The sequence below is a fragment of the Jaculus jaculus genome, chromosome 13 (genome assembly GCF_020740685.1).
Source record: "Jaculus jaculus isolate mJacJac1 chromosome 13, mJacJac1.mat.Y.cur, whole genome shotgun sequence".
NCBI classification, from domain to species: Eukaryota; Metazoa; Chordata; class Mammalia; order Rodentia; family Dipodidae; genus Jaculus; species Jaculus jaculus.
Window position 1 is genome coordinate 4739821 of NC_059114.1, and position 19811 is coordinate 4759631.

General features: G+C 49.3%; 1 protein-coding gene across 5 annotated transcripts in view; it reads left to right on the forward strand.

The window, feature by feature from the left end:
* The window catches only part of Ripor2 (RHO family interacting cell polarization regulator 2), a 222421-nt gene that overhangs the window by 176366 nt on the left and 26244 nt on the right, over positions 1–19811 (forward strand). For 4 of the 5 annotated variants that reach the window (XM_045132927.1, XM_045132929.1, XM_045132932.1 and 1 more), the window contains 6 exons: positions 2963–3006; positions 5505–5630; positions 6262–6410; positions 9106–9235; positions 9647–9772; positions 14978–15643. In XM_045132927.1, the coding sequence (XP_044988862.1) occupies positions 2963–3006; positions 5505–5630; positions 6262–6410; positions 9106–9235; positions 9647–9772; positions 14978–15643 (1241 nt within the window). The remainder of the gene's footprint in view (positions 1–2962; positions 3007–5504; positions 5631–6261; positions 6411–9105; positions 9236–9646; positions 9773–14977; positions 15644–19811) is intronic. The other variant, XM_045132931.1, reaches the window with a different exon arrangement.

Consider the following 19811-nt stretch of genomic DNA (forward strand, 5'->3'; position numbering starts at 1 on the left):
AGGATGGCCTGGAACTCATGGCAATCCTCCTATCTCTGCCTCCTGAGTGCTGGGATTAAAGGTGTGCGCTATCACGCCCAGCCTTTTTTTTTTTTTTTTTTTTTTATGAGAAAGAGCAAGAGCAAAAGTGTGTGTGTAAGAGAGAGAAAGAGAGAGAATTGGCATGCCAGGGCCTCCAGCCACTGCCATCGAACTCCAAATTCGTGCACCACCTTGGGTGCAGGTGCCACCTTGCACATGCGTCACCTTGTGCATCTGGCTTACCTGGGATCTAAGGAGTCGAACCTGGGTCCTTAGTCGTCACAGGCAAGGGCTTAACCACTGAGCCGTCTCTCCAGACCTCTTATCTTTCACCACAGTACTTGGGAGGCTGATGTAGAAGCGTTCACTGAGTTCAAGGACAACCTTGGCTACACTGAGACACTACCTCAAAGAAACTTTTTAAAGAAGCCAGGCATGGTGGCGCACGCCTTTAATCCCAACACTCTGGGAGGCAGGGGTAGGAGGATCACTGTGAGTTCAGGGCCAGCCTGGGACTACAGAGTGAGTTCCAGGTCAGCCTGAGCTAGAAACCCTACCTGGAAAAAAAAAGTAAATTGAAAAGAGAAGCCTGCCACTGAGGGGCTGGGGAAAAGGCTTTCTGTTGTGACCTTTGAGTTAGAACCGGTGGAGGGGGCACTCTTGTACTGCAAACAAACTCCAGATACATGCACCACTTTCTGCATCTGGCATCACATGGGCACTGGGGACTCAAACCCAGGCCGGCAGCCTTTATAATCAAGTGCCTTAACCACTGAGCAATCTGCCCAGCCCCTTCCTCTCACTTTAAATTCTTCGAATAGGAACTTCTGCTAATTCTGAAAAAGGGGGGAAAATATCTTCAAAGGACGTTCTCATCCTGTTTAGCAACAATCAGGTCGACTTTTTTTTTTTTTTTTTTTTTTTTTTTTTACCAAGCCTCTGTAGTCACTGTGCAGGTAAACAGGCATTTGGTTAGTTTCAAACTAATTTGCAGATTGTTAAAGGTTGTTTTGGATTTTAGCAGAATTAGCATGACAAGCTTTGGTGGCAAAAGCCAGCTAGTGATGCTATCTTTTAGCAATATTTTTTATAAAAAGGGCTACATGTTCCAGAACTGTTAGAAAAACGACTTCTTTAAACCAGTTTCTTCCTGAGTCCTCTTAAGTGGCTTGTTAAGGTCTCATTAGTTAGAGCTGGTCCTAATTGAAGTGCTTTCCATAGGGAAGGCATGCCCTAGGCATGGACTGCTGCTGCCATCTGCTGGCAGATCTTGGTAATAGCAGATCCTTTTGAATTTTGTGTCCTGTCTCCACCATTACCTCTAGTTATCCATGCCCATCAGCCAGGGGAGAACTGACTTCTTCATCCAAGAGTTTCACAACTGACTTTTTTGTTCATTTGGGTTTTGGGGGGGGCTGTTTTTTGATGCAAGGTCTTACTTTAGCCCAGGCCTACCTGGAACTCACTCTATCGCAGGCTGGCCTTGAACGAAACCCATGGACCCCACACCTGCTAAGTCTTACAACTTATTAATGGGGCTCTTCTTAAAAGCCAAAACACTGGCTGGAGAGATGGCTTGGCAGATAAGGCGCTTGCCTGCAAAGCCAAAGGACCCAGGTTTGATTCCCCAGGATCCATGTAAACCAGATGCACAAGGGGTGATATGCATTTGGAGTTCATTTGCAGTGCCTGGAGGCTCTGGCACACCCATTCTCCCTACCTGCCCCCCCATAACAAAATAAAAATAAGCACACTTTTTTAAAAGGCAAACCACATCGTGTGACACCATCCCCATTATGTTTACCTGGGTCAAATCCTGTCTAGTGTAAAAGCAACCCAGAACTCAAATACATTCTCAAAACTACAAAAAGCAAGCAAAAGGACTGGGCAGGGGGAGAAAGGAAAATGAGCTGGTGTGGTGGTACATGGCTTTAGTCCCAGCACACATAAAACTAGTGATTATGGGGACAAAAAATCTGGCCAGGCATGGTGGCGCAGGCCTTTAATCTCAGTTCTTGGGAGGCAGAGGTAGGTGGATCACCATGAGCTCGAGGCCACCCTGAGACTACATAGTCAGCCTGGATTAGTGGTGGCACATGCATCTGGAATTTATTTGCAGTAGCTGAAGTTTATTTTGGCTGGGTCCTTTGGAGTTTGTATGCAGTGGCTATAGGCACTGGTATGCCCATTCTCCCTATACCCCTCTTTCTCTCAAATAAATAAAATATATTTTAAAAAAGAAAAGAAAACAGGGCTGGAGAGATGGCTTAGCGGTTAAGCGCTTGCCTATGAAGCCTAAGGACCCCGGTTCGAGGCTCGATTCCCCAGGACCCACGTTAGCCAGATGCACAAGGGGGCGCACACGTCTGGAGTTCGTTTTCAGTGGCTGGAAGCCCTGGCGTGCTCATTCTCTCTCTATCTGTATCTCTCTCTCCCTCTCTCTCTCTGTCACTCTCAAATAAATAAATAAAAATGAACAAAAAATAATTAAAAAAAAAAAAAGAAAACAAAACAAAATCAGGCTCTGGTGAGCTGGGTCAGGGGTTAAAGGTGCTTGCTTGAAAAGCCTGCTGGGCCAGGTTCAGTCCCCCAGTTCCTTCGTAAAGCCAGACGCACAAAGTGGAGAAGCTATAGAGGGAACCCCCAGCGTCAGCCTCTGGCCTGCACACATATAAGCGCACACACACACACACACACACACACACACACACACACACGTGGATACCTACCCACATGTACGCGAGAAATATTCCCTCTACCCCTGACCGATGGACTGCACCCCCACACACACACACAAACGTAAGGTGTTCACAGATGGTCTCAAAACAATGTAATGAGTTTTCCTTAGAGTTTAACTGATGGTCTTAAGTTTCAGTGAAGCCTGTTTGAGTCTAGATGAAGGGAACATTCTGAACCTCACAGTCCCCTTGCTTGCTTGCAGGTCTGGCTGGCTTTGCCCGGCTTTGCCCTGGAGACCAGTATGAGGTGAGTAACACGTTGGTCTCTGTTCTGGGGTTGGCTGTGTGAAGGACAAGGGGCCTGCTGTACCTTTGCCTTTGTTGTCTTTGGAGCTGGGGATCAAACACGGAGCCCCACACATGCTAGGCAAGTGCTCTACCTCTCAGCTACATCCCCAGCCCTCTTTTTACTTTTTTAAAAAATGTATTTATTTATTTAAGAGAGAAAGAGGCAGAGAGAGAGGGGGAAAGAGAGAGAGAGAAAGAGAATGGGTGCATCTGGGCTTCCAGCCACTGCAAATGAACTCCAGACGCGTGCGCCACCATGTGCATCTGGCTTACGTGGGACCTGGAGAATCGAACCTGGGTCCTTAGGCTTTGCAGGCATGCGCCTTAACCGCTAAGCCATCTCGCCAGCCTTCTCTTTACTTTTCATTTTAAGACACAGTCTCACTAAGTGGCCCAGGTTCATCTGGAATTCACTCGAACTTTCAATCCTCCTGCCTCAGCTGGATGGCAGGCCATATCACCAAGCCTAGGGCCAGCTATCATTTTACTTGTCTTTCTTTCTTTGGTTTCTTTTTTTTTTTCTTTTTTTTTTTTTTTTTTTTTTTTTTTGAGGTAGGGTCTCACTCTAGCCCAGGCTGACCTGGAATTCCCTTTGTAGACTCAGGGTGGCCTCGAACTCCTCCTACCTCTGCCTCCTGAGTGCTGGGATTAAAGGCATGCACCACCACGCCCGGCTTGCTTGTCTCTTTTTAAAAAAGCATTTTAAGCCAATGAGAATGTCTGGAACTGGGTGCAAGGCTCCCCACACCCTCTTCATCTACAGTTGCCTTTGGGGGGGGTGAGGGTTGACGGAGGGAGGGGTAAGGTCTCGCTCTGTCCCAGGCTGACGTGGAGCTCCCTCTGCAGTCCCAGGGGGCCTCAAACTCACGGTGAGCCTCCCACCTCAGCCTCAGTCGCCATTCGTAACATTCACCACTCGGCAACGTTTGTTCTCATTGTCCCGTGATGCTGTTTTGCAAAATCGTCGTAGAGTGCCGTGCAGACGCCATGCCCCTTCCTTCCCAAGTTCTTCTCCCAAACTGGAGAGACGTTCTTTCACATAAGCGCCATTCTCAGCATCAGCAAATTCAGCAATTGCGCCTTCAGTGAATTTCATCTGATACACTGTCTATATTTATATTTTGACAAGCACTCCAAATTGTACCTTGTAGTAGGTAGCAGTTTTCATTTTTTTCTCCTTTTTTTTTTTTTTTTTTGTCATTGGTGGTGGTGGTTTTTCTGTTTTTTGTTTGTTTGTTTGTTTTGTTTTTGAGGTAGGGTCTCTCGCTCTAGCCCGGGATGATCTGGAATTCACTATGTAGTCTCAGGGTGGCTTGGAGCTCACTGTGATCCACCTACCTCTGCCCCCAAGTGCTGGGGTTAAAGGCGGGCGCCACCACGCCTGGCTAGTTTTCATTTCTAATCTGTGATCTAATCCAGATTCATGACTGAGACTAAAACCCCACGAGCGAAGAATAATGGCAGGAGCTTTCTCTGTGAGTGTGGCCCGGTGGTTCACGCCTACAATCCCAGATCTCAGAAGGCTGACACGGAAGGCATTGCAAGTGCAAGGCCAGACTGGGCTTCATAAGATTGTGTCTCAAAAACAAAACAGCTAACTGTGCTTCCTGCACCTGAGGGAGACTAAAACTGGCCAACTTCAAATCTCCAGATCCCATGTAGACAGGTGGAAGTGGCCACACACACACACACACACACACACACCTGTGACCCCAGTCCCACGCGGGAGCAGAGACCCCAGCATTGCCAGTGCCCCACAAGCTCATCAGTAAAGAGACCCTGGTTTCAAAACAAAGCCCGAGTAGAAGAGGGATACAGCGGGCCACCGGCGTTCCGTTCTCACCACCACGGACCATCACTTCCCCGCAGCATATGGGGTGCCAAACCCCACTACACACACGCACACACATGCACACACATGCACACACGCACACGACTTCAGAAAGTAAAATCACCCTTCCAAAGGAAACCTCCGTGTCCTCTGTGATCACTGAGACGTGTGACCACGGGGAGAGCCGAGGGGACACAGGGTGTCAGTCCTGGCCCAGCTTCATCTTGCTCATTTGGAGAGAGACGGCTTCCTCTCTGGCTCTGCCTGCCAGGCAGGTTTCGGTGCCGGCATCATGTCTTTTGGGTGGGGCCGGGGTCCATGGAGAGTGTGTCCCGGTGGCTGTTCTCTTGCTGTGGGCTAACAAGACAACAGCGGGCTTCACGAGTGAGCAGAGGCCCCAGGTGATGACCCCTCTACTCTCTGGGTCTTGGGGCGTCAGGGTTCACCCCGTTAAGTCTTTTCACTCTGATCACGGGCTCCACAGAGATGCCAGCCGAGGGACAGACAGCAGGTGCCTTATCACCCGGACTCTTGGATCTCAGTGTTGGGGACAGGAGGTGTTAGGTCATGGAACAAGGGATCTGTCTGATGTCTCCTCCCCCCCAACACACCCCTCGTACACCCAGATTTTCATGAAGTATGGCCGACAGAGGTGGAAACTAAAAGGCAAAATAGAAGTTAACGGCAAACAGAGCTGGGATGGAGAAGAGACCGTGTTCCTGCCCCTGGTAGTGGGGTTCATTTCCATCAAGGTACGGTGTTGCCCTTGTCACGCGCCGTCTCTCCTGGTGCCCCAGCAAATGGCCCACGGGTGGGGACCCTCCGTCCCACAGAAGCTGCAGCTGAGCTTCTCCCAGAGAGAACGGAGGCAGTCACCTGTGACCGGGGTTTTTGTTGTTGTTTGTTTGTTTGATTGGTTGAGGGTGTTTTATTGTTTGTTCGTTTTTGTTTCTGGAATTCACTCTGTAGTCTCAGGGTGGCCTCGAACTCACGGCGATCCTCCTACCTCTGCCTCCCAGCGCTGGGATTCGAGGAGTGCGCCACCACGCCTGGCAAACTAGGTTTTTGAAATATCTCCTTCCAGCTCAGATGTGTTCCTGAAGGAAGGGGTCACGTTATTAAGAAAAAGGAAAGAGTACTTTGTTTTCCTTTTCTTAATATTTTATTTATTCATTTATTTATTTATTTTTATTTGAGAGAGACATTGGGAGGTAGGGAGAGAGAGAATGGGTGTGTCAGGGCCTTTAGCCACACCAGATACACACAGGCATATGGGCAACTGAACCTGGGCCCTTTGGCTTTTGCCAGCAAGCGCTTTAACTGCTGACACGGCTCTCCGGCCCCATTTTTTTTTTCCTCTTCTCCTCTCCCCTTCTCTACCAGGTCACAGAACTCAAAGGGCTGGCGACCCATATCCTGGTGGGCAGCGTGACCTGTGAGACCAAAGAGCTGTTTGCTGCCCGCCCTCAAGTTGTGGCTGTTGACATCAATGACCTTGGCACCATCAAACTGAACCTGGAAATCACTTGGTAGTAAGTTTTCCCCGAGGATCCTCAGAGCGGTGGCGTGACCCAGCACGATCAGGTTGCCCACGGCATGGACCCCCGAGACTGCCCCGTCAGGATCCACAACCTGTACCAGGCGACATACCCACACGTGAAGGCTGGGGAAACCTGACTCGTACCACCACGACCCGCTCCTCCTTCCCCCGTTAGACATTTTGTTCTAGCCAGATGTGGTGGTACATGCCTGTAACCCAAGCACTTGGGAGGGAGAGGCAGAGGGATCAGGAGTTTGAGGTCAGCCTTGACTGATACATAGGAAGTTCAAGGTCAGCCTGAGCTACATGAGATCCTTTCTCAAAAAACTAATATATTTTGAGCTGGAGAGATGGCTTAACAGTTAAGTCATTTTCCTGCAAAGCCAAAGGATCCCCCTTCAACTCTCTGGGACCCATGTAAGCCAGATGCACAAGGGGGTACACCATCTGGAGTTCATTTGCAATGGCTCTCTTAAATAAATAAGTAATATATATATTTTTAAAAACTAATATATATATATATATTTAATTTTTATTTATTTATTTGAGAGCAACAGACACAGAGAGAAAGACAGAGAGAGGAAGAGAGAGAGAATGGGCGCGCCAGGGCTTCCAGCCTCTTAAAACTAACTCCAGACGCGTGCGCCCCCTTGTGCATCTGGCTAATGTGGGACCTGGGGAACCAAGCCTCGAACTGGGGTCCTTAGGCTTCACAGGCAAGCGCTTAACCGCTAAGCCATCTCTCCACCCCTAAAAACTAATATATTTTAATCCAAGCACTCAGGAGGCACAGGTAGGAGGATCACCCTGAGTTTGAGACTACACAGTGAATTCCAGGTCTGCCTGGGCTAGAGTGACATTCTACCTCGAAAAATCAAAAAATTTTAAAAAGTTCAAGATCATCTTCACAAGTTTGAGACCAGTCTATGATACATAAATAAATAAAAGGGGCTGGAGAGATGGTTTGGCAATTAAACGCTTGCCTGTGAAGCCTAAGGACCCAGGTTCAAGACTCAATTCCCTAGTACCCATGTAAGCCAGATGCACAAGGTGGCTTATGCATCTGGAGTTCGTGTGCAGTGGCTGGAGGCCCTGGAATGCCCATTCTCTCCCTCTCCATCTCTCGGCCTCTTTCTCTGTCTGTCACTCTCAAATAAATAAATAAATAAAATTTTAAAAAGTAAGTAAAAACATAAGATCATGAATGAGAAAGATCATAAGTTATCAACACAAGTAGCTCATGACAGTTAATACTATGCCCTGGATGTGTTACCCAGCATCACGAGGATGATTGTGTTCGGGGCCTCCTTTACAAGTATGGAGACAGCAACGATCCTCTTGCCTTGCCATTGAAGCAGCGTCAGCACCCAACACGGAGCAGCCCTTCCTGTGGTCGCACACTTCCCAAATGCAGGGTCATTGTCCTGGCTGGGTGGGCGACCCCACTGTGAAGTTGTTTTTGCATATTTTCTTTAGGACTGAATAACAGGGCTGGAAGTTGGGGGGGGGGGAGGGATGGTTCCGCAGTTAAAGGCCCTTGCCTGCAAAGCCTGAAGGTCCAGGTCCAATTCCACAGTACCCACGTAAAGCAGATGTGCAAAGTGGGGCAAACATCTGGAGTTTGCAGCAACAAGAGGATGTGTTCATATTCTTTCTCTCTTCTGTAAAAATATAAAAATACAAATAGAGGGCTGGAGAGATGGCTTAGCGGCTAAGTGCTTGCCTGTGAAGCCTAAGGACCCTGGTTTGAGGCTCGGTTCCCCAGGTCCCACGTTAGCCAGATGCACAAGGGGGCACACGCGTCTGGAGTTCGTTTGCAGAGGCTGGAAGCCCTGGCGCGCCCATTCTCTCTCTCTCCCTCTGTCTTTCTCTCTGTGTCTGTCGCTCTCAAATAAATAAATAAAATAAAAATAAATTTAAAAAATACAAATAGAACCAATTAATAAGCTGCCAATCACTTGTATTGTTCAAGGGTCTAACACTTCAAAGCCCCAAGAATTTTTACAGACTCTGCCAGTACCTTATGTGAAAGCAACTAAAATGCTCAAGTTTCTAATCCCCATGCAGAAAGCGATGCTTCTGTGTGTCAGAACGAGCTCTGCCTGTTCCTGAGTCCTTGACGAGGTGTAATGTCAGCTCTGTTCTATCCTTTCTTTCTTCTTAATTGTTTTCTTTTTGTTTGGTTGTTTGTTTTCGTTTTTTTTGTTATTGTTGTTTGTTTTTGTTTTGCTGGGTAGCATCTCCCTCTAGTCCACCTCTATGCTCCCAGGCTGGCCCCAAACTCACGGCGATCCTCTTACCTCTGCTTCCCAAGTGCTGGGATTAAAGGCTTGTGCCACTACACCTGGCTCTATTTTTATCTTTTATTTATTTTTATTCATTTATTTGCAAGGAGAGAGAGTAAATGTGGGTGCTCCGGAGCCTCTTGTCAACACACACACACACACACACACACACACACACACACACACACACACTCCAGATGCATGAGCCACTTTGTGTGGGTACTGGGGAATCAAACCAGGGCTGTCAGGCTTTGTAAGCAAGAGCGTTTTTGAACCGCTGAGCCGTCTCTCCTGCCCTGCATGGATTCTACCGTAACGAGCTGCTTTCTTCCACGGCGGTGTCGCGGTGGCTGCTGCAAGTGACTGAACAGACATGCTACCTGAGAACCTGTTGTTTTGCAGTCCCTTTGACGTGGAAGACACAACTCCGTCCTCGGGTGCTGGGAACAAGGCGGCCGCTCTGCAGAGGAGGATGTCCATGTACAGCCAGGGCACCCCGGAAACACCCACCTTCAAAGATCACTCCTTCTTCGTAAGTTCCATGGGGCTTCTGGTGGAGAAATGAGTCTAAGACAACACTGGCAGCATTTGAAATGCCACCATTTGGTGTCTGATGCTCCAGGCATTCCTAGCGATGCCAGTCCTCAGGTCACACCGACCGAGTGATGACTAAGGAGACCGCATTCTGACACGCTGGGCTGGGGCTGTGGCTCAGGCGGTCGAGAGCTTGCCTAGCAATGCACAAAGCCGCGGGTTCGATCCCAGCACCACCCTACCTCCCCCTTTCGCTACACATGGCCCTCTAGGCCTTTGCAAATGTTGCTCTAACGTTAATCTGTTTAAGTAGACGCGTTGTCCTCGGCAAGCCTTGCTGAGTAGCTAACGGCCCCCTGTTGGCCTGCTCCTTTCCACCAACCCCCCCACCTCGCCCCGACCTCTGAAGAGATGCTTGCGGCTGTCTGTCTTGAGCACCTTGCGACACTCTTTCTTTGGCACGCTGCACCACACCCGCTCTGTCGGTGACCTGCCCTCCCTCAGCCTGAACCCCAAGGCCCTGCTCGAGTTCTATGTGAGTGTGGCCCCGAGTGACGCAACCCGACCTCAGGGACTCGTGCATGCTCCCTCAGCATGGCTCTTGTGTTGTGTTGTTTTGTTTCCCGTCCTGCCCGCTGGTGGTGATGGTTGATGACCCTCCTGTCCTTGGTGTGTGGAATGTGGTCCTGCATGAGATGCTGTCACCTGTCGCTTCCAGTGACTCCTGTTTAGTGCTGTGGTCTTTTTTATTTTCTCCCTCCACTATGGCAATGATATTCGTAGTACCTAGATTTTTGTTTATTAAAAACAAAACAACAGGCACACACCTTTAATCTCAGCACTCGGGAGGCAGAGGTAGGAGGATTGCCGTGTGTTCAAGGCCACCCTGAGACTACAGAGTGAATTCCAGGTCAGCCTGGGCTAGAGTGAGATCCTACCTCGAAACCCCCAACCCCCTCCCAAAAAAAAACAGGGCTGGAGAAATGGTTAAGGCGCTGGCCCGCAAAGCCTAAGGACCCAAGTTTGATTCTTCAGAACCCACGTAAGCCAGATGCACGTAGTGGCGCATGCATCTGGAGTTTGTTTGCAGTGTCCAGAGGCCCTAGAGCACCCATTCTCCCATTCTTCTTTCCTAAATAAATAGCTAAGTAAATAAATAAACTATTTTTAAAAAGGAAGGTAACTAGTTTATCAGCGACATCAGATCTCAAACCTCAAAAGAATTTAAACCAAAGTATGACAGCTGCTTTTATTAAGAGGCTGCTAGTGTGGGTTTATTGTAGAGTTTGTTTTGAGGCCTTGTTGCTTCAGTTAAAAAGAAACTTTTAAATTCATGCCACGTTATATGAACTTTATTTCACTAAGAAGGAAAGGTACACACGCACACATGCAGCATTCTCCTCTTCAGACGCGTACAGGCCACGGCTAGTTAATCACCCACAGAGAGAAAGGTTAAAAGTAGTTGGGATTGATAATAAGGATAAATATAGTAGCATTTTATTCATTGAAGTAAAATATAGATGAAAAGGTCAAAGCTAGGAGCCTGGGGAGATGGCTCAGCAATTAAAGGTGCTTGTCTATGAAGCCTGAGGGCCTCGGTTCAATTCCCCAGCCACCCACATAAAGCCAGACAAGCATCCATTTGCAGTGGCAAGAGACTCTGGTGGAGGTACACACACACTCACATAAATACTTAAAAAAAAAAAAAAAAAGTAAAGGCAGGGCTGGAGGGATGGCTTAGCGGTTAAGGCATTTGCCTGCAAAGCCAGAGGATCCTGGTTCTGCTCTCCAGGACCCACGTAAGCCAGATGCACAAGGAGGCACATGCATCTGGAGTTCGTTTACAGTGGCTGGAGGCCCTGGCGCAACCATTCTCTTCCTCTCTCTTCCTCTGCTTCTTTCTCCTTCTCAAATGAATAAATAATATATTTAAAGAAAAAAAAAAACTTGAAAAAATATATATGGGTGGGAAAAATATGCATGAAAGCCTGTGGTACAATTGTACAGGTAACTGCCAGGGCAGGCGACCTCCATGCTCACATGGTGCACACTGTAGGGTTCGGGAGCATTCATTACTTTACTTGTGGCTGTGAGAGAAATACCCGACAAGAAAGAGGTAAAGCGAGGAAGGGTTTCTTCTCATAGGCAGCGAGAGGGTCCAGTCCATCACAGTGGAGAAGGTATGGCAGCAGGGCCAGGAAACTTCGCGATGAGGTTAGAGTTCGAGAATGACCATGCAATCCCAAGCATACAGACAAGAGTTTAGGGTTCAAGAACAACCACGCAGTCCCAGGCATACAGGCAAGGCGACGCTGACCTCTGCAGAAGGGGCACGGCTTCTGACACGCAAACAGGGGCGGCACGGTCTGATGACGTGTCCTGAAACATATTCCCTAACCCAGGCAGGGTCCTGGGCATCACTCTGAGTCACTTTGGGTTCACAAGCTCACACAATTGGCTCAGCAATGAAAGGCACTTGCTTGCAAACCCTGATGACCCGGGTGTGATTCCCCAGTACCCACATAGAAAGGGGCACATGCGTCTAGAATTTGACTGCAGAGGCAGGAGGCTCTGGGGTTGCCCGTGTCTGCCCTGCCCTCTAGGATATGAGGTAGTTTCTAGGGTTTAGGGACCTTTCACCAGATGCAGCAGAAATTCAGCCAGGTGTGGTGGTGTGCACCTTTAATCCCAGCCCTCGGGAGGCACAGGTAGGAGGATCGCCGTGAGTTTGAGGTCACCCTGAGACTACAGAGTGAATTCCAGGTCAGCCTGGGCTAGAGTGAGACCCTACCTCAAAAAAAAAAAAAGAAAAGAAAAGAATCCCAGCACTCTCGGGAGGCATGGGTAGGAGGATCTCTGTGAGTTCAAAGCCACACTGAGGCTACATAGTGAATTCCAGGTCAGCCTGGGCTAGAGTGAAACCCTTCCTCAAAAAACAAAAACCAACCAACCAACCAAAGTACAAGTTTTGCTCTTGAGGACTGATTTGGCTGACTCTTGGTCTCAAGGATGCTGACTCGGGAAGAGGTGCTTCCCAAAGAACGGTTTCCTTCCAGAACTGAGTTTCTCGCTCTTTAACCCTGACAGGAAAGCCAGCACCCCTTTGTATTTCTCATAAAGAGAGCTGGCCATATTTAGCCCACAGTTAAGAAACAGAGAGAAATGAAAGCTCGTGTGCAACTCCAGGCACATGCAACTACCACGTGCTTCTGACGTTACATGGTGCTGCAGTCAGGTTCGCATTGCTGGTAGAAATCACCCTAAAGCCAGGCGTGGTGGCACACGCCTTTAATCCCAGCACTCAGGAGGCAGAGGTAGGAGGATCGCTGAGAGTTCGAGGCCACCCTGAGAATACATAATGAATTCCAAGTCAGCCTGAGCTAAAGTGAGACAGTACCTTAGAAAACCAAAAAAAAAGAAAGAAAGAAAAAAGAAAAAGAAATCACCCAACCTAGAGCAGCTTGTGGGGAAAAAAAAAAAAAAAAAAAACAGGTTTATTTTGGCTTACAGGCTTGAGGGGGAAGCACCACGATGGCAGGGGAAATGATGGCATGAGCAGAGGGTGGACATCACCCCCTGGCCCACATAAGGTGGACAATAGTGACAGAAGAGTGAGCCAAACACTGGCGTGGGGAAACTGGCTATAACACCCATAAGCCTGCCCCCAACAGTACACTGCCTCCAGGAGGCTTTAATTTCCAATGCCATCAGCTGGGGAACCTAGCATCCAGAACACTCAAGTTTATGGGGGACACCTGAATCAAACCACCACACATGGGTACTGAGGAATCAAACCCCAGGGTCATCAGGCTTTGTAAATAAGCAACTTCAACTGCTGAGCCACTACCACAGCCTGTGAACATTTATTTTTATTTTTTATTTTTTTTTAGAGAGTGTGGGATAGAGAGAGAGAGAGAGAGAGAGAGAGAGAGAGAGAGAGAGAATTGAAGCACCAGGGCCTCAACCACTGCAATCAAACGCCAGAGGCTTGCGCCACCTAGTGGGCATGTGCGACATTGCACTTGCCTCACCTTTATGCAACTGGCTAACATGGGATCTGGAGAGTTGAACATGGGTCCTTAAGTTTCGCAGGCAAGCGCCTTAACTGCTAAGCCGTCTCTCCAGCCCAACATTCTTGATTTTGTATGTAATTAGAACATGTCTGAGCTTGATGGATAGCCATCCCTCAGTATCTACAGGGAATAGATGCTGGGTCCCCCTGGAGTACCAAAATTCAGATGTTTAAGTCCCTTACACAGAGTGACATGGTGCTTGTATATAGGTTACACACACCCTCCTGTACACTTTCATCATCTCTACATTACTTTCAATACCTCAGGCATTATAAATGCTAGATACATGGCTATAATGCTGTATGGTGAAGGACTAATAACAAAAACATGTGTGCACATGCTCTGAGTATTTCCCGTCCATGTTTGGTTGAATCCACCCATGGATACAGAGGAGTAGCTGTACTTTAAAAACCCAGTCCAGGGTTGGAGAGATGGCTTAGCAGTAAAAGCACTTGCCTGTGAAGCCTAAGGACCCAGGTTCGATTCTCCAGGTCCCGTGTAAGCCAGATGTACATGGTGGCAAACACATCCCCAGCACAGCGGCCTGGTTATCTGGTTATCTCTGCCCTCTCTCTTCAGGGTTCTGCTTCCGAAAGCACAAACCCTGCCTAGGACACAGCCAGCTCAAGGACCATGTGTCTAGGCACTCTGAGAGCGCTGGGGTTTGCCTCCTGGAAGATAGATGGTCCATGGATTCATCTTATTCTCCTGTTTAAAAGTGCTGTGCAAATGTATTGCTGGCCCTGAGGTTTTGTTTTGTTGTTTTGTTGTTTTGTTGGGGTGGTTGTTGTTGTTTTGGTTTTTCAAGGTAGGGTCTCACTCTAGCCCAGGCTGACCTGGGATTCACTGTGTAGCCTCAGGGAGGCCTTGAACTCACAGCGATCCTCCTACCTCTGCCTCCGGATTGCTTGGATTAAAGGCGTGTGCCACCACAGCCGGCCCCTGAGTTATTTTCAAGACATGGTCTCTAAACACTTTCAAGAGCTTGACATGTGTGGGTAGAGATTTTTAAAAGATAATTTCTGAGACCAGAATGGAATAAAGTGTCTCATCTTTGCAGCACAGTGGCATAGATATAAGGAAGTCTTTTCAGGGTCTAAGACTGTATTGTAATGGGGGAGAAGGAAAAGCGAGGAGAGAAAGAGAAAGAGAAGAGAGAGAAAGGGGGGTGTGTGCTAGAGAGAGAAGGGAGAAGAGAAAAGGGGGGGATGCATGCATCTGTAGCAGGAGAGTCAAAAAAGAATTTTTTAAGCCAAGGAAGTATTTTAAGACACACTACCCACTCCAAGGAAGGAAAGAAGGAGGGAAGGAAGGAAGGAAAAGGAAGGAAGGAAATAAGGATGTAGTGCTATGTATAATGATGGCTACCCAATGCTGTGAGATCATGGTATTTATAAAAATATGCAACAGCCCCATCTCACCACCTAAAGCTTTCTTTTGAAAAATGTCATTTCTAAGACTAATACCACGAACTTTCACCTAGACTCAACAATGGAAACTGAGTCGTTAATGGCTTATTTTCTTTTGCTTCACACACACGCACACAATGCTAACATCAAAGTTTTCTTTCTGTTTTGTTTTAAATTGCCTTTCCTCTTATCTGGGAATAAGCCAGGTCAGTGTGACATTCGGATTCCGAGTAATAATGCTGTGCGTTTTCTACACAGTCCAATCTCCCCGATGACACCTTTGAGAGTGACAAAGTCGCCGAGGAGAAGATGCCCTTGTCTCTCAGCTTTGGCGACCTGCGCACCTGTAGCTCGGCCACCTCTCCCCGCAGGGCAGCCGGGCCTGAGATCACCGTCACCCCCGCCATGGAGCGAGAGCCCGGCTACAGCCACATGTCGCTGCAGCTGGAGGGCGCAGACGACAGCAGCTCCTCCACTTCGGCCACCTCTGGGAGCTCCCTGGGTGGAGACCACGAGCCAAGGTCTCGCCCGCAGGGGGACACCCCGCAGCCCAGCAAGCCCAGACCAGCCGCGGGAGCCAGCGCCGAGCGCCTGATCCTTGGGACGGGCGCCGTGGCCGAGGCCCTCCTGCAAGAGTCGGACGAGGCCTCTGAGCTGAAACCCCTGGAACTGGACGCCTCCGAAGGCAACATCACCAAGCAGTTGGTGAAGAGGCTCGCCTCGGCCGAGGGCCCGGTGGCTGCGGAGAGGCTCCTCTTCGAGGTCTCGGTGGCCGGCGAGTCCGAGGCTGGCCGCTCCTTCCTGGATGGCAGCCTGGAGGACGCCTTCCACGGGCTCTTCCTCGCGCTGGAGCCGCACAAGGCCCAGTACAAAGAGTTCCAGGACCTGAACCGAGAGGTCACGCACTTGGATGACGTGCTGAAAGTAAGTAACCTTCCATGAAAAACAGTGTTCAGTCTGGAGAGAGGCACCCTAAGCTGACATTCTATTTAAGGTAATAGGTCTTGGACGTGAGGGCCACCTGGATGCCACATCTGTCACCCCACTGACCAACAGGGCCGATCTGGCTGGCTAGACAGGTGTCCCCTTCCTCTCTCCCAAATCTCCATGCTTGGTCAAAGAGGATGACTTTCCCCTAGTAGAGATGGGTCACAGGTCTGAAGTTAGTGTACGGCACTCGTGGAGCCTCCAAACGAGTTCTCAAGATAACATTTCTTTTCCTGAATCCTGTCCAGTCACCGAGGCTGGGTGCAGAATCATCACTTTAATGCCAATCACACAAAGCCTGACAAAACAGAAGCCTAACTGATTAGGACTTACTTTGTAAGCTTATAAAGGAGGCGCGAATTTCCCCAGCCCCCTCTTCCTCATTCTAATACTGATTATGAATGACAGCACTTCATGGTCTCACAGATGCCACAATTAGGGTACCCGCTGAGGGTCCCAGGAACGTAGAGTACCCCAAGCCCTGGTGAGGGAGTTAGCCAGCCCCAATGCGAAAGCTACCCTCCCCCCTTCCAGTACTACGTGTGGACAAGGCTCCTTCCTGTTCCAGGTGACCCATGTCAGCAAGCCAAGATCTCAGAAGAATAATCAGTTACCCACTGCTCATACTCTAGAAGCCAGGGAACCTCAGACTCCACCAAGATACGTTCCTTAACCCTTGCTGATTACACAGGACTGGGGGTGACTTTCCCACAGGCAGGAGGCCTCGGTGATGGGTGCCATCAGGCTTCACTATCTGCACCTGGAAAACCGATTTATACTCTTTTAAAACACTGCACAGAAGCCGGGCGTGGTGGCGCACGCCTTTAATCCCAGCACTTGGGAGGCAGAGGTAGGAGGATTGCCATGAGTTCGAGGCCACCCTGAGCCTCCATAGTGAATTCCAGGTCACCCTGGACTAGAGTGAGACCCTACCTCAAAAAACCAAAAAAAAAAAAAAAAAACAGGAAGACAGAGCTAGGGCTTGAGGGCACTGGGGCTGTCACATCTGCTGGCCCGTCGGTCACTGGGGTTGATCCTGCTGACCTGGCTGGCCAGGCGGGGGTCTCTTTCTTCCCCTGCTGCTCAAAGCTGCGCGTGACCTCGCCCCGCAGGGGAGGACCCTCCTTTGTCAAGGCTATAGGGGGAGCTGTGCTCCCCACATGCCGGGGAAGACGGAGCTGCCAGCCTTGGCCTCCTGCTCGGGATATACATGGTCACTTAGCAGGGAACCTGGATCCTACTTCAGGGAAGAACAACTTCTTGAATGCGTTCTGTGGAGAGGCTTGAAAGTAAGATTGAGGGGCAAGCCGGGATGCAACCCTCGGGAGCCACCTCCTCCCTTTGGAGGATGGTTTTTCATGCATGCACTGTTTTACTGTTTTTTTGGTTTGTTTTGTAAGGTCTCATTCTAGTCCAGGCTGACCTAGAATTCACTCTGTAGTCTCAGGGTGGCCTCGATCTCACAGTGATCCTCCTACCTCTGCTTCCCGAGTGCTGGGATTAAAGGCGTGCGCCACCACGCCCGGCTGGAGGATGGTTTTCAGATGGGACCTTCCCTGTGGCACCAGGAGCAAAACCATATATATATATATATATATATATTTTTTTTTTTTTTTTTTTTTTTTCCTGAGGTAGGGTCTCATTCTAGCTCAGACTGACCTGGAATTGACTATGTAGTCTTGGGGTGGCCTCGAACTCACAGCAATCCTCCTACCTCTGCCTCCCAAGTGCTAGGATTAAAGGTCTGCACCACCATGCCAGCTTTTTTTTTTTTTTTTTTTGGTTTTTCAAGGTAGGGTCTCGCTCTAGTCTCAGGATGGCCTCGAATTCACGGCGATCCTCCTACCTCTGCATCCCGAGTGCTTGGACTAAAGGCGTGTGCCACCACGCCCGGCAGGAGTGACATTTTGAAGGCTTCTCTGACCATCCTCTCTCTGTCTCCATTTGGTCCCACTGACCGAGCTGAGATTTGCCCCCAGACAGATGACAGCTCAGCCTGTGACTCTCGAGCTGCTGCAGCCCTCAGGTCGGGTTCGTTCTGGTGCAGAAACTGTCGGGGCGAGGCAGGGAAGGGTGGAAGGACACTCAGCATTCGTCCTCCGGTGAAGCAGCTGCTGGGCACCAGCCCAGCGCCCATGCATGCAGGGCTGCCCGCACCGTAGCTGCACCGTGGAGAGCTGCACCTAGAAAGCAAAGGGTTGATTTCAAAGAATGGAGACACACCTTGATCCCACCTAAAGCAGCGCTTTAAAGAAAGCACTGTTGAGCCCGGTGTGGTGGCGCAGCCTTTGATCCCAGCACTCAGGAGGCAGAGATAGGAGGATCGCTGTGAGTTCGAGGCCACCCTGAGACTACAGAGTGAATTCCAGGTCAGAGTAAGAGCCTACCTCGAAAAACAAAAAAGAAAGGAAGAAAGAAAAAGAAAGGAAGGAAGGAAGGAAGGAAGGAAGGAAGGAAGGAAGGAAGGAAGGAAGGAAGGAAGGAAGGAAGACGCCAGTGTTGGGGCTGGAGAGATGGCTTAGCGGTTAAGGCACTTGCTGGCAAAGCCAAAGGACCTGAGTTCAATTCCCCAGGACCCATGTACAGCCACATGCATAAGGTGGCATATGCTTCTGGGATTTGTTTGCAATAGCCCGGCTTGCCCATTCTGTCTCTCTCTCTCTCTCCCTCAAATAAATTTTTAAAAAAAAAAAAATTTAAGAAAGCAAGCCAGTGTCTGGCTTTTATCCTGAGGGGAGAGAGAGAGTGATATAGCAGTTCCCATCCTAACCAAAGCGCCGAGAAGCAGTTGCACTGTACGAGGAACCACGAAACCCGTCGTCTGTTAGTCTTGTAACACCTGGGTGCCCTCAGCTTTCTTTCCAATCTGTTACTTCTTGCTCCAGCACTATGTCACTGGGGAAATCCTCACCTCCTCCTCCTTGGCTATGGCAAGGAGCTGGCTTAGGAAACGGGTTGGATCCACAGTGGTCCCATTTCTTCCTTGAGATGGCAAACGCCATTCGGAGCTTAGGTCTAGGTCGAGTGGCTTTTAGCCGGCCAAAATTAAAGCATCGGCCAGACAGAGCTTTCTCTTTTTTTCTGCCCCCTCCTTCACATTCCCAGGATACTAAACATCTTGAGGATCAGAAACTAAATGACGCTGCTTCTGGGACGGAGACCCCCGAGGGGGACTGAACATCTGTGACCTAGAAGACGGAAAGACATTTCTCCATGTGCTTCTGTGCCATCCTTAGTTGTCCTAGGAGGACCCAGGCCAGGCTCTGCCTACCTGTGCTAAGCAATCAGCAAGGAGTGCCACCTAGCTGGACGGGGGACACTTAGTATACGTCTCACTTGCAGGAACTGTCCCACTCAGTCCGCTCCAGTAGCCCCTCGCGTGTTTGGAAATGCTTCGCTCTGGCTCTGAGCCTGTATCAACAGGCACAATCGACTTGTCGCGTTTCTGCTTATGTCCTGCGACACAGGCCTCTCCGGGCCATAGAAGGGGTCTGACCCCTATCCTTCCAGGGCTGGCTGGGCAGGGGACAGGGGATTATTGTTCTTTCCCAGGAAGACCTCCAGGGGAAGCTGCACTATTTCTTATCAGGCCCCAAGTCACTCGCTGGCTCCCGGGTGCTCAGAGGAGGGCTTATGCGCTAAGAATGAGGCGTCGTGATGCCGCACTGCTTTAGTAGGGAGCCGGATGAGGGGACCCGAGCAGTCTCTGGTCCTGGCGTTCATTCCCTGGTGCATTTCGGCAGGGGCTCCAGACAGACAGCCACAATCCGAGGACTGTGAAGACACTGTCGCCAGCATGAGTGGTTCTGCTTAGCAGTCGCCAGCAACACAGTGGCTTTTAAAATGTGCCCGCTACATTGTTTCAGTTTTGATTTTTTAAAATGTGCACGCTACATTGTTTCAGTTTTGATTTTTTAAAATGTGCCCGCTACATTGTTTCAGTTTCGATTTTTTAAAAATGTGCCCGCTACATTGTTTCAGTTTTGATTTTTAAAATGTGCCCGCTACATTGTTTCAGTTTTGATTTTTTTTAAAATGTGCCCGCTACATTGTTTCAGTTTTGATTTTTTAAAATGTGCCCGCTACATTGTTTCAGTTTTGATTT